The sequence below is a fragment of the Chiloscyllium plagiosum genome, unplaced genomic scaffold (genome assembly GCF_037043375.1).
Source record: "Chiloscyllium plagiosum isolate Xiang-an unplaced genomic scaffold, Cpla_swu_hap1 HiC_scaffold_36, whole genome shotgun sequence".
In the NCBI taxonomy this organism is placed as follows: Eukaryota; Metazoa; Chordata; class Chondrichthyes; order Orectolobiformes; family Hemiscylliidae; genus Chiloscyllium; species Chiloscyllium plagiosum.
The window spans coordinates 16,503,575-16,518,025 of NW_028270174.1; the positions used below are offsets into that span (position 1 = coordinate 16,503,575).

At 43.3% G+C, this 14,451-nt stretch overlaps 1 protein-coding gene across 2 annotated transcripts in view; it reads left to right on the forward strand.

The window, feature by feature from the left end:
• Positions 1–2,048: 2,048 nt before the first annotated feature.
• Positions 2,049–14,451, forward strand: part of sh2d4a (SH2 domain containing 4A) — a 47,487-nt gene continuing 35,084 nt past the window's right edge. Inside the window, exons 1-3 of one of the 2 annotated variants that reach the window (XM_043674311.2) lie at positions 2,049–2,340; positions 2,875–2,914; positions 5,542–5,801. In XM_043674311.2, the coding sequence (XP_043530246.1) occupies positions 5,636–5,801 (166 nt within the window). In that variant the 5' untranslated portion in view covers positions 2,049–2,340; positions 2,875–2,914; positions 5,542–5,635. Of the gene's footprint in view, positions 2,341–2,428; positions 2,697–2,874; positions 2,915–5,541; positions 5,802–14,451 lie in introns of those variants that run through there. The other variant, XM_043674309.2, reaches the window with a different exon arrangement.

A 14,451-nucleotide genomic window follows, 5' to 3' on the forward strand; every position in this document is an offset into this window, starting at 1 on the left:
CACCCCCATCCCAGAAAACACACAGTAAGAAAAAAAGCCAATATCTTATAACAAGAAATTTAAAAGTAGGTACCCAACCTGTCCCCTCCATACTGTAATCCTAAGCACTCCTGGTGGAACAACAAAAAAAAGACAACTTCCCCAACCGCCCCCACCCCCCCCATCTGAAACAAAGGATGAAGAGAAGGGGGAGGAAGCAAAAAAGTTAATTATGACCCTGACATATATTAAAAAGAAGTCCAAAAGCGCCCCCCTCCCGACAACCAGGTAAACAAGGCAGATTACAGAAAAAAAAAGTAATTGTCCATATAATTCAGGCCAGTGTATTTTAAAGCATTCAAGAAGTCCTTTGCCTTTTCCTGTGAGTCAAAGTTGAGCATGGACCCTCCGTGGATGAAATGCAGTATCGCTGGATATCTAACAGAATACTGCATATTCAGGTCCCTCAGCCGGTTTTTTACCTCATCAAAGGCCTTCCTCTTGTGAATCACGACTGGAGGGAAGTCTTGAAAAAGCATGATTCGTGACCCTTTATATACCATAGCCTGGAGATCTTTCCCCAGTGCTCCAGAGGCTTCCAACATCATTTGCTTGTCTCTATAATGCTGGAGTCGCACTAGGACTGGGCGGGGGCGCTGGTCTGATTCGGGCCTGTACACTACCACCCGGTGGGCCTGCTTGACCCGAACCCGGCCCTACCTCAACCTCCAGCCTTAGAAACTGTGGAAGCCATTGCTCCAGAAGGCTGACAGGCTGGCCTTCCTTCTCCCGTTCGGGAAGCTCCAGCAACCGGATATTCTTCCACGATTCCGATTTTCGAGATCATCAATGTGCTCCTCCAAGACCCGCACTCGGCATTCCAGTGCCTGAACTTGACCGGCCAAGGATTCCCCCACAGTCTTGGAAGCTGCGGCCCGTTGCGCCACCTCCCTGACACACTGCCCGAGACGCTGGATCTCCAAGTTATGCCTATGCAGCATGACCGAGATCAATTCAAGCAAGGCCCAGGTCTCCTCCATCGACAAATCGATCTTCTCTCAGAGTTTCACAAACTCCAAGATCAAACGCAGCTCCGCAGTCGAGTCGCCTGGGGTGGTAACGGAGGCCGATACAGCAGCCAAGGGCGTGTCCGTTGCTGCGGTGGGTGGGTGGGGGTTCCCTGCCTGATGCAATCCCTGTGCTCCTTTCCTCTTAGTCATCTTGTAAACTGCACCAAACTGTTCAGAACTGGTCCTAAATCATTCTAAGGGATGGGAAATGGTTATTTCCAACAAATTAAACAGTGAAGGGAGGGTGAGTACCCCACTTTGTCTGGGTTCTGGTACAGAGCTCAGTAAAGCAGACTTACTGCGTCATCGCCATCTTGAATCCCTCTGCATCCCAGTATTAATCCCGGACTACACCCCAATATTAAACCTGGACTACACCTCAAAACCTGTAATACACTCCAACTTCACCCAGACTACACCACAATATTAAACCTGAACCACATCCCACATTCACCCGGACTATACCCCAATATTGAACCTGGACTACACCCCCACATTCGCCCGGACTATACCCCAAATATTAAACCTGGATTATACCCCAATATTAATCCTGGACTAACCCTCACATTCACCTGGACTACACCCCCACATTCGCCCGGACTATACCCCAATATTAAACCTGGATTATACCCAAACATTAATCCTGGACTAACCCTCACATTCACCTGGACTACACCCCCACATAAAAGCTGGATTACACCTCTACATTCATCCAGACTACAGCTCAATATTAAACCTGGACTATACCCCCACATTCACCCAGACTAAACCCCAGTTGTAACCTGGACTGCATTCTCACATTAACCCAGGCTACAACTCAATATTAGTCTGGGCTGTGCTCCCACATTCACCCGGACTATATGCCAATATTAACCTGACTTGTGTTCCTCCCTACCCAGGGACTGTTTGATTGCCCTGCAGAATTGGCAGACCCCGCCCCCAACTAATGACTCATCTACTTCAGTTTCAAACCTGAGCCGTCCTCCACCCTGTGCCTTAGATACTGACACCTTCTCTGTTTCTGCAATTTCCCTTAATGCGTTTTCCATGAGCTCACCAACCTGTGATATTATCCATTGCCCTAATCCCCTCTGCTCCCTTAGTGTATGTTCGAACTCTGCCTCTTTGTTCACCCTCGTCTCTCTTTAGTCTAGAATCTCCAACACTGTGCAGCAGTGTGAAGGTCCCTGTTCCTAGAGGACTGTACCTTGATCCAGTAGGGGATGTGAGTGGTTCTGAGGCTGTTTGGTTAGAGTGGCCGTCTGTCAGGCTGACCCCGCCTCATTCTCAGGTAGGAAAGGGTAAAGAAGGGGTGGGGGTTCTGACAGGGTGCGGCTATGTGAATGAGGCAGGCTGACTGAAGGAAGGGGGTGTTTCAGAGAACGGAATGTCTGTTTGGAGGTGATAGTGTACTTGACTTAAGTGGCAGTGGGGAGAGAGGGGAAGCCCCCTGCTCTTGGGGAAGACAGTCCAGCTTCTGTCGATCTTGTAGTTGCCTGCCTGGCTCAGTGCGGCTCCCGGGACACGTTTGGTATTTCAGGAATTTACAACAGGCGCGACTTGCCTGCACGCCTCCCTAGATCCGTGCAAAAGATTTTCCGAGTCTCAATGGTGAGGGGTTGACCCGTGGAGGAGACCCGCTCGGCGGTGAGTGGATTTGCACTGAACTGCATTCCTGCACCGTCCACACTCGTCCTCCTTGATTTTACGGTGTCTCAGGGCTGGACCGATTTTGTCATGTGATGGTCGAAACGGATGGACTTCCTGATTCTTATTTTCCTTTCTGTTTGTTTTTTCTCTCTCTTTCTTTCTTTCCTGAGGGCAGGAAGTCTGGGAGCTGAGCAGAAGGAACTCCGATGATCCAGGTGAGCTACGTTTATCTTCCCAATCCTGGAGCTGGCTCTTAAATTCCCGTTTCGCGTTTACCCTGGGATCAAGTTTCCCCCGCGGAAGCTGTCCCTCGGGCGCGAGAAATCCGAGGAGCTGGCAAAAAACGTGGTTACCTGCTATTGAAGTTCCTCATGTTTCAAGTTGCAAATATCCCCGAAAGCTGGCGCCTGGGAGTTAGTTTCTTTAATTATTTCTCTCTCTCTCTCTCTCTGAGTTAACCATTCATTCGTTCCCGCACTTTAAAAAGAAATTGTAGGTTCAGGAATAGGATGCAACTGCAGGTTTCAAATGATTTGACTTGTTAGTGCAATAGACACAGTACGACATAATTGTTACCTAATTGAAGTAACTGGCTGTGTTGCTGACTTTAATCTCCATGAAAACTCACTCTTTAAAAATGCCTTTAATTAAAGCAGACAATGTTGAAAATACTCGAGGTTTGGCAGCATTTGGCAAATGCTAGTTCTTGTCAAACGAATGAAGGTGGTATATTTAATCCTTCACTTAAGGATTTGCCTCAGTCCCTTCATTGTACTATAGTGCAGTTCTAAAAGTTTATAATAATAAGAATTTTGATTCTGAATAAACTGCTAACTAACAGCTCCTGTTATAAATGAGCTTCCTGGCAGACACTCCAGCAGCCTAATGGTGCTGCATGTTTCCAATTACAAATAACTTGGTTACATTTTCATGAATTTTTCTCTTTAAATGGGAGTGAAAGCAGCAGAATGTGACTTTGTTCACCCTGGCCCCTTGCAGTTATGACTCATGCAGTTTACTGTTCATGAAGAACGTCCCTTTGCCAGTGATGATGCCTGGAAGAACATTCCATTATTTACTTGGACACTTGAGGGCCCTTGACAAATTAACCAAGATCCAATTGAATTTAGAATAGCAGATACATAGCAATGAATTATGCGTTGTGTAATTCCAATTGGTGTAAGCCTTTGATGTATGATGAACAGTAAGAACCAAATATTTTAATTTTGCTTGCTGTAAGTCTTGTGATCACTTTACAGTCTTTAATTATTTGGCTTTGTGCTTTGTGCGTGAGCTCTTGTGATACTAGTTGTATTGTCAAGTTTGATGTCAATGTAGAGTTCCTGGGATATAATGCATTCTGTTATAATGAATCATTGGATGTCTTGTGGTTTTGGAAGAAATGATTCTTATCAGTGGAATTGCCTGGCAAGAGTTTGAGTAGTTTTTGGGCCTTTTGTACAAGTGACACACAGTCAATGTCAAAATAGGAGCCAGCTATTCATCTCCTATTGGTTATAAAATTGAATGTCTTATCTGAAAGTTGACTTGTTTGGCAGTGCTACATGCCCTAAGTACTATTCTGGAATGTGAGCTCAAACAGTGTGCCCTGGCATGGGTTTGAACCTATGATATGGTGCCTTGGAGATGAACGAACTACCATTTAAGTCCTGGTTCTTCTAAGAACAGGCTGGCATTCAAATAGATATCTGCTGCAATTCCTTTTTAACCATCTTTTTAAAGAAGTATATATGTACAGATGGGGTACTGCTCCATTTGATTCCTTTTCCTGTTTGATTGTCACTTAACTACCAAGAAATTGAGTTTTTCCCCTGAATCTGATCAGGTTAGTGATGTTAACACATATGCATTTGTAATATAACTTTGACTTTTTCTTTCTTTCTTCTTCTCCCTCCCTCCCTCTCCCCCCCCCCCCCCCCCCCCCCCCCCCCCCCCCCCCGCCAACTACTGATTTTTTTTTCATATTTCTGTGAATCATAGCTCAGTTGGTAGCATCCCACCTCTGGGTTAGAAAGTTAGGTCCCACAGTGATTTTTGTGCACTAGTCCCAGTGCAGTACAGTGGGGTGCTGCACCATTTGTAGTAGCATCATCTTCAGTGAAACATTAAGCTGAAAGTCTGCTGCCCCCTCGGGTAGCCATACAAGATCCTATGACGCTCTCTAAGAAGAGCAGGGGAGTTTTCCCTGCTGACCAAAATAATATTTATGTATTAATGCCCCAAAAATTGATTGCTTTTCTGTGCTGTATGTGGGAGCTTGCTGTGTTTACGTTGGCAACATTAAAACAGCCGAGCCAATGAAGTGCTCCTGGTGTGCATTGAGAATGCAAAGGTCTTGCAGGTCTTTCCCTTTTTTTCATTTCTATGGGGAAAATAACTGCAAATGTTGTGTTTGATCTTGCACTATAATTTGGTCCGGGTGACTATGCGGTGTGCGGCGTGGTGGTTACTTTGAGGGCTGGACGGATAATTTGAAAATGAAATCGATTTCCAGCAAGGAACCCAAATTCGATAAGGAGGAAGCATCAATCATGGTGACCTTGAATATACTGGCTTGTTTTTAAAAAAAAAATCCATCTGGTTCATTTACGTCCTTTTTAGGGAATGAAATCTGTCATCCTTCTCGGATCTTAATTTGGATGTGACTCCTAACCTACACTTAAGCACCCTTCAAAATACCTTAGCTAGCCATTCCATTGTAGTCAAGAGGGGCTTGGTACCATCTATTCTGTATGGATAGCTAATAAATGTTGGCCTTATCACCAATGCTTATATCCTGTCGATGAATTTTTAAAAAGCCTCTCCTTTCTCCTTCCTTTAGGTGGCTGCACACGAAACACTAATTACACTTTGGGTTACTCCTGATTATCTTTCAGTCATTTTGATATACTGTTAAAAGAACAACGTTTTTGACAATGCTGCAGCAAATATTGGAGACCATGTACATTGAGCCCGAGCTTCTGGCTGAACTAAACGAAGAACAAAAGCAGATTCTATTTTTTAAAATGAGACAGGAACAAATTCGAAGATGGAAGGAAAGGGAAGCAAAAATGGAGCCAAAAGAAAAAGCACCTAAAACAAGTAAGTTTGTCATGTCAATCAAACACATGGCTTTTTAAACAAACCCACACGATGTGCATTTTTTTTAATGTACCTCTTATTAGAGCAGAAAACGTTGATGGGAAATTTAAGATATTACAATTCGTGCAACTGTTTTGATCGAGTATGTAGGAAGGAAGTGTTTTCAGGGTTATAGGTACTGGCAACCAGGGGACACTGATTTAACATAATCGTTCAGGGGGCAAATACATTTTATGTAACAAAGTGTGACCTAAAAGCACACTGAATCGTGACTTCTAAGATTAGCTAGGACCTCACCTTGAAAGGGGAGTCTTTGCAGAGCTATGGGAGAACAGTGAGTGAATGGGGAAAAATTTGGATAGCTTTCAAATAAGCTGTCACACAGTGGGTTAAAATGGCCTTTTCTGTACAGTAAAATTCTAAGACAACTAGCCTTCCAAAAGCTTTGTTGTCTGATCGCATTCATACACAAAGTGCTCATCACTTAGTCAGACAATGGGTTTATGGAGAATGGAATGATTAAAGAACATTTTATTACGCGACATTCTGCTCCCAAGTAGAGCTGTCATAAGAAAATAAGATTTAAAGAATTCAAGATTTTAGCTGTTCTCCTGCAGACCAGCTGTGTTACTATTCTAGCATTGCAGCCTTTTCTGTTTTGAGCAATGGCATTTTAGCATCTTTTGGCTTCATTGTCGAGCTGTCTTCAATAAAAGAATCTCTCCAGGTGCAGTATGTGTCCAATTTCACATGAGGCTGAGCTTCCAACCCCTACCCCCTCTATCATAAGCGTTAATATTTTGAGTCACTGCACATACCTGCTGTCTTGCTCCATCCTTGTTTCAGTAATTAGCTCTTCGGGCTAGACTCAGAGAGCTGGATTTTAGATCCACACTCCCACCAGTCGACTGCTCTATTCAAAGCTGGGGAGATCTGTAAAATGAAGTGCATGATGTTCCTGCCTGTGGATGCCATCAGAAAGGACCAACTAATGTTCATTTCGGGGCCTCCATACACCTCACTTGTGTGCTTTTTGTTGCATATGGCAGGAGAAGTTGGAAACTGCTGGTGAACCATTTGACAGACTATTGTAAGTTTGTCCAATTTCCACAACGTCACCCACACCCAATGTGGTTATCCAACTATGGCTTCTTCCACATCACATTCTGTTGACCAAATCATTGGTGCCCACCTTCAACTGTTTTATTCCTTACACGCAGGAATTCTCTCTCTTCAGGCACTTGACCTTGGTTTCTCCACCTTTTAAAATGCTTTGTAAAGCCCACCTTGGGTCATCTGTGATTGACTTCCTGAGGAGCGACCTTATTTAGTCTCTTTTAAAATGAAGGCTTTGTATAATTGTATGTAGGGTTGCTGTATTAGCAATATGGTTGCCTGACTTGCGTTTACCCTAATATTAAAGTTCTTCAGCGTGTGCCACACTGAAGGTCACCTTATAATCATAGAGCCATGTGAGTTTTCTTTGATGTAGAATCTGTCGTAAGCTGGTGTGGGATTTGTGCTGCCCCTTTGGGACTTGAGCAGGTTTAGGTCGTTCCACCTTTGACCCTATTCCACCATTTGACAAGATTATGATTGACCTGATTTGTGGTCTCAGCTCCACTTTCCTGTCTTTGTTTCTGTACATTAATCCTACTTGAGTTGTCTTTGATATTATATGGCCTGGTTTGGTGTAGTACATGTTTTTCAGCTCAATTGGTCCATGCTGCTCTTTATTCTGTATATGAGCCTTCTCTCAGTTTTCTTGTATATCTTTCTATTTCCTTCTCCCTCATGTCTTTGTCACTCCCCTGTGCTGCATCTATGCCGTTCATCTTGATTACTCACTCATGTTAACAAGATTAGCATTGTAGTTACTCTGCCTGGGTAGGAAGTTTCTCCTGAATTCTTTTATTGGATTTTCTAATTTCTGTCTATCTTTATGGATGAGTTCTGGTCTCTCCCACAAGTGATACATCTCTATCGCACCGTTTCATTATCTTCAACTGATGTTTGCACAAGGATCTAAAAGTAGTTTAAGGAGTGCCTTAAACCAGAGAAAGTATGTTCCTGTCAGGGTGAAAGGGAAGGCTGGTAGGTATATGGAATGCTGGATGACTAAAGAAATTGAGGGTTTGGTTAAGAAAAAGAAGGAAGCATATGTCAGGTATAGACAGGATAGATCGAGTGAATCCTTAGAGTATAAAGAAAGTAGGGCGTATACTTAAGAGGGAAATCAGGAGGGCAAAACGGGGACATGAGATAGTTTTGGCAAATAGAATTAAGGAGAGTCCAAAGGGTTTTTACAAATGTATTAAGGACACAAGGGTAACTAGGGAGAGAATAGGGCCCCTCAAAGATCAGCAAGGTGGCTTTTATGTAGAGCCACAGAAAATGGGGGAGATACTAAATGAATATTTTGCATCAGCATTTACTGTGGAAAAGGATATGGAAGATATAGACTGTAGAGAAATAGATGGTGACATCTTGCAAAATGTCCAGATTACAGAGGAGGACGTGCTGGATGTCTTGAAACAGTTAAAGGACCTGATCAGGTGTACCCGAGAACTCTGTGGGAAGCTAGAGAAGTGATTGCTGGGCCTCTTGCTGAGAGATTTGTATCATCAATAGTCACAAGTGAAGTGCCGGTAGACTGGAGGTTGGCAAACATGGTGCCACTGTTTAAGAAGGGTGGTAAAGAAAAGCCAGGGAACTATAGACCGGTGAGCCTGACCTCGGCGGTGGGCAAGTTGTTGGAGGGAATCCTGAGGGACAGGATGTACATGTATTTGGAAAGGCAAGGAATGATTCGGGATAGTCAACATGGCTTTGTGCATGGGAAATCATGTCTCACAAACTTGATTGAGCTTTTTGAAGACATAACAAAAAAGATTGAGGGCAGAGAAGTAGATGTGATCTCTATCGACTTCAGTAAGGCGTTCAACAAGGTTCCCCATGGGAGACTGATTGATTAGCAAGGTTAAATCTCACGGAATACAGGGAGAACTAGCCATTTGGATACAGAACTGGCTCAGAGGTAGAAGACAGGCTGGTGGTGGAGGGTTGTTTTTCAGACTGGAGGCCTGTGACCGATGGAGTGCCACAAGGATCGGTGCTAGGCCCTCTTACTTTTTGTCATTTACATAAATGATTTGGATGCGAGCATAAAAGGTACAGTTAGTAAGTTTGTAGATGACACCAAAATTGGAGATGTAGTGGACAGCGAAGAGGGTTACCTCAGATTACAACAGGATCTGGACCAGATGGGCCAATGGGCTGAGAAGTGGCAGATGGAGTTTAATTCAGATAAATGCGAGGTGCTGCATTTTGGGAAAGCAAATCTTAGCAGGACTTATACACTTAATGGTAAGGTCCTAGGGAGTGTTGCTGAACAGAGAGACCTTGGAGTGCAGGTTCATAGCTCCTTGAAAGTGGAGTCGCAGGTAGATAGGATAGTGAAGAAGGCGTTTAGTATGCTTTCCTTTATTGGTCAGAGTATTGAGTACAGGAGTTGGGAGGTCATGTTGCGGCTGTACAGGACATTGGTTAGGCCACTGTTGGAATATTGCTTGCAATTCTGGTCTCCTTCCTATCGGAAAGATGTTATGAAACTTGAAAGGGTTCAGAAAAGATTGACAAGAATGTTGCCAGGGTTGGAGGATCTGAGCTACAGGGAGAGTCTGAACATGCTGGGGCTGTTTTCCCTGGAGCGTCGGAGGCTGAGGGGTGACCTTATAGAAGCTTATAAAATTGAGGGGCATGGATAAGATAAATAGGCAAGTTCTCTTCCTTGGGGTTGGGGAGTCCAGAACTAGAGGGCATAGGTTTAGAGTGAGAGGGGTAAGATATAAAAGAGACCTACGGGGCAACTTTTTCACAGAGGGTGGTACGTGTATGGAATGAGCTGCCAGAGGAAGTGGTGGAGGCTGGTACAGTTGCAACATTTAAGAGGCATTTGGATGAGTATATGGATAGGAAGGGTTTGGAGGGATATGGACCGGGTGCTGACAAGTGGGACTAGATTGGGTTGGGATATCTGGTCGGCATGGACAGGTTGGACCGAAGGGTCTGTTTCCATGCTGTACATCTCTGACTCTATGACTTTCAGATGTCAGCTCCCTCAGTGAAAGGACAGCTCAGCATCTCAAAGGAGTAAGGTATTATATCTCGGACCTTTGTAGTCTCTGCAACAATGTCTGTCATATCATTCTAACTTGCTACTATGGAATAAGCTACTTGCTCGGTACAAAAACCTCTTCTAGTTAGACCAGTAACTGGCTTTCCTTTACCAAGTGAGACTAAACAGACCCTGTGGATCCTTACACTAAGAGGGCTCCGACAGCAAAGCTATCTCATGGTGAAGTGCAGGCTTGACATAATTGCACATACAACAAAGGTTACCCCCTCAGACTCCATTTTTCAGGACAAAAGCATTGTAACCCTTTTTCCCTATTCTGCTAATTCTAACATCCTCCATTCTGGTATAATCTTGGAAAATATTTTGATTTGCCTTCTCCAACGCCTCCCATATCCTCCTTTCTACTAAAATGGAATCAAACCATAGTTGTGAGGCGAGATGCCTTTTTAATTATTACATTAGATTACTTAGTGTGGAAACAGGCCCTTCGGCCCAACAAGTCCACACTGACCCACCAAATCGCAACCCACCCAGACCCATTCCCCTACATTTATCCCTTCAGCTAACACTACGAGCAATTTAGCATGGCCAATTCACCTGACCTGCACATTTTTGGACTGTGGGAGGAAGCCAGAGCACCCAGAGGAAAGCCACGCAGACACTGGGAGAATGTGCAAACTCCACAGTCTGTTGCCTGAGGTGGGAATTGAACCCGGGTCTCTTGTGCTGTGAGGCAGCAGTGCTAACCACTGTGCCACCATGCCGCCCACAAATTTAATGACCGGGTTAGAACAGCAGCACTCAGTTCCTGTTAGTTTCCCTGTGCCACCAAGGATTTCTCAATTAAATTCATGCCCTAGAGTCATGTTTCACCTTCCAGCACCTGCTGTAGAGGGATTGAATTCTCTTTTCTTACCTGTTAAGTGGAAATTGTGCTGGAGCAAGGAACAATTGTTAATGTTCATTGTCTTTACTATGATTTATTTGTAGCTGATGAACCTTGTTCTCTATTTTTTCATTTGCAACTGCTGATTTTGAGCACTGACACCAAAGCAAAATGTTACAGATGCTGAAAATCTGAAATAGAAATTGTGCTCTGATGAAAGGTCATGTTAGTCAGGAGGAAATAGAGTAATAGGGTAGGGGAATGGGTCAGTGTTGGGCCAAAAGTCTTGTTTTCATATTGTAGGGCCTCTGTGATTCTATGAACCTGAAATGCTAACTCTGTTTCTCTACACAGTCCTGTTAGGTATTTTCAGCATCTACAAAGTGTTTCATTGACTGCAAATAAGAAATGCAACAGGTCTGGCAGTATCTGTGGAGTGAGAAAAACCTATTAACCCATAGAGTCCAAGAAGACTCCCTTTTTCAGAACTGACTTAAATCTGCTTTGTAAACCTTTATAACTTCATTCACTACATAAAGCAGAAATGCATGGCCATCTGCCTGAGAATTATTCAATCGGTCCTACACCTCTAGCTTTTCCACACATCCCTACAAATCACTCTCCTTCAACCACCTTAATGAAATGGCGGGTGGTAAAAAAAACCATAATTTTAAAAAAGCTGGGTTGTAGCTGAAAGTAGTCATGTTCACTGCATGCTAGTTTTTGAATGCAACGTGAGGGAAAATTTAAAGCAGTTTGGTGTCAGTTTGAGATGTCAGGCAAAGCTTTTGAAGTAATTAAAGTTACCACTTTTTTTGGAATAGACAGGAAAAATGGACAGGTTGAAATTTTTCAGTAATCCTGAAATCTTGTGAAAATTACTAGTTTCCTTGGGAAGTTCAACAGCACGAAAAACAAAAGCTTGAGGGATCGAGTTATCAAAATAAGTAACAGGCTGTTGAGCTCCTAACTCCTCGTCTCTGATCTGAAGGAAGCCGACATGGGGGAGTTTGCTGCTTTGCCAAAGCTATCTTTTTTTTTGTAAGGTTTACCTAACGCCACTTAAATTCGGAACTGATGCTGAATGAAGACTTGTGGCACAGTGCTATGCAATTTTCCATTTGGAATGATATTGGCTGGAACTGTGTGAAAGTATCAAACTGAGACGTGAAGCCTTCATTTGATGTAAATATTCCAGACCAGCACCTGGTTTGTGGCTGAACCATGTTGACACTAAGTTAAATTAATTGAATGTGAGTTAACTGATCTCCAGAGCCGCAGATTTTGATAGAATGCAGAAAGAGTGATTTAAAAATAAAATTAAGGTGCTTTGATTCCTGTGGTGCCATTTGTGATCTCAGTCTCGAGCATTTTACTGCTAATGAAGCACATGAAATGTAGTCACTGTTTTAATGTAAGAAATATGGCAAATGATCTCAACGTGATAGTGTCTGGAATGTCACTTTTCAACAAAAGTAAAATACTGCAATTGTTGGAAATCTGGAATTAAAACACAATATGCTAGAAAACACCTGGTCTGACAGCATCTGAGGAGTGGGAAATAGTTGACAATTGCATCCAGCGATTGTTGTTTAGAATTCAGGGTGGCGCAGTGGTTAGCACTGCTTCCTCTCAGAGCCAGGGACCTGGGTTCGATTCCAGCCTCTGGCAACTGTCTGTGGTGAGTTTACATGTTCTTCCTGTGTCTGTGTGTGTTTCCTCTGGGTGCTCTAGTTTCCTCCCATAATCCAAACATGTGCCGGTCAGGTGAATTGGCTATGTAGGTGCATTAGTCGGGGTAAATGTAGGATAATATGATAGGGGAATGGGTCTGGGTGGGTTACTCTCCGGAGGAGTGGTGTGGACAAGTTGGGCTGAAGGGCCTGTTTCCATAATGTAGAGATTCTAAGTTCTAAATTGTTTGTTAAATTTTGGTTGAGCAGTTAACGTTACCTAGTTTTTTGTCTTTTTAAAAAAATATAAAATCCTGGTGTTTCTACGAAAAGGTGAGGGATTCTGAATTTTTTTTCAACTAAGACATTTTTTTTCAGGCAAGGATATCAAGGAATATAGAACAAAGGTGGATGAGTGAATTTAATGTACAGATCTGTGATGATTGAATTGACTGAAGCTGAATGGTCTACTTGTGTCCCTACGTTCCCAGATCAGTGGGATTGGGTTCAGTATGTGTTTGTATATATAATATGGCCCAGACTTTGACCTCAGTACCAGGAACTACAATGCTTCGTTGATTTTTAAATCAGTGAATGTATTACAATGGAGACAGTGAGGTCTGTAGATGCTGGAGATCAGAGTTGAGAGTTTATTGCTGGAAAAGCACAGGAGGTCAGGCAGCATCCTGATGAATGGGTCCAGCCCAAAACGTTGATTTTCATGCTCCTCGGATGGTGCCTGACCACCTGTGCTTTTCCAGCAACACACTCTCAACAATGTATTACTGTGGGTCACCCCCTGGTTAAAAAGGAAGATTGAAGGGGAAATGAAAGCTGACCAAGGAAAAGGGAGTGTTGGGTGTACGAATCTGGCTTTGTGTTGGAGCCATGAGTTTGGAATGGGAGACCAGGCTACAGAGAACCAGGATGTGATTCTTGATTCAGTATTTAGGCAGATGACGACAGGTTTGTGATCCCACCAGCTGCCTGGTTTAAAAATATGAATTCTCACTGAAGCACACATCTAATTTCCTCTAAATGCAGTTATGTTAAGAATGTGAGGATAGAGAGAAGAAAGTGTAGGTATGTTGATAAGGTGAGATTAAATGAGTTGCTTCCTGCTTGCATGCAATACAAACCTTGGGTCAAATTATCTGTTTTCTCTGTAAAATTGTTGATAATGCCAGGCAAACCTGTCCTGCTCTTCAGCCAAAGTGTCACATCCATTTGAGAGGGAGTCAGGGCCTCTGCTTAGAACTTGCCCTGACGGTGACAGTGACGACGACTCCGACAGTGCAAAATGTCAGAATTGTTCTGGTGCAGAAGGAGGCACTAGCCTTTTGGGCCGTTTGATTTGATGCCGTTTTCCTGCCCTTTACTTTGTAACCTTGCACATTGGATAGTTATTTTAAATAAAATCAGTGTCGTCTTGACTGAGTCTCCACCACACTTTGAGGCAGAGTTTTCCAGAGGTTTTTCCCCCCCCTCCCTTGATTTTATTTTTTGTAAAACTCTCTATCTGGGACCTATGTTTCTTGAACCTTTTATGAGGTGGCACTGTTTCTCCCTACATATTCTGTCCAGACTGCTCATGATTTTTGAAAACTTTTAACGAATCTCCATTTCAAAAGAAAACAGCCCTGATTCTTCTTATCGGTCCTGATAACCGAAGCTTCCCATCCCTAGACCTATTCTCGTAAACCTTTTCTGACCCCAGTGCGCAAGTATGGTGCATATAACTTTGTACACAGCTTCACATGAGGTCTAACCTGTGTCTTGTACAAGTTCAGCATAACCTCCTTGCTATTGTGCTCTGCCCTTATTGATGCCTGGAGTAATGTATGTTTGTAAATACCACTCTACCCATTTTACCATATTTTAATAATTCTGTGCATGGGTCTTTCTAATTCTGCACATACTCTCGAATAGTATACCTTATTCTATCCTGGGTCT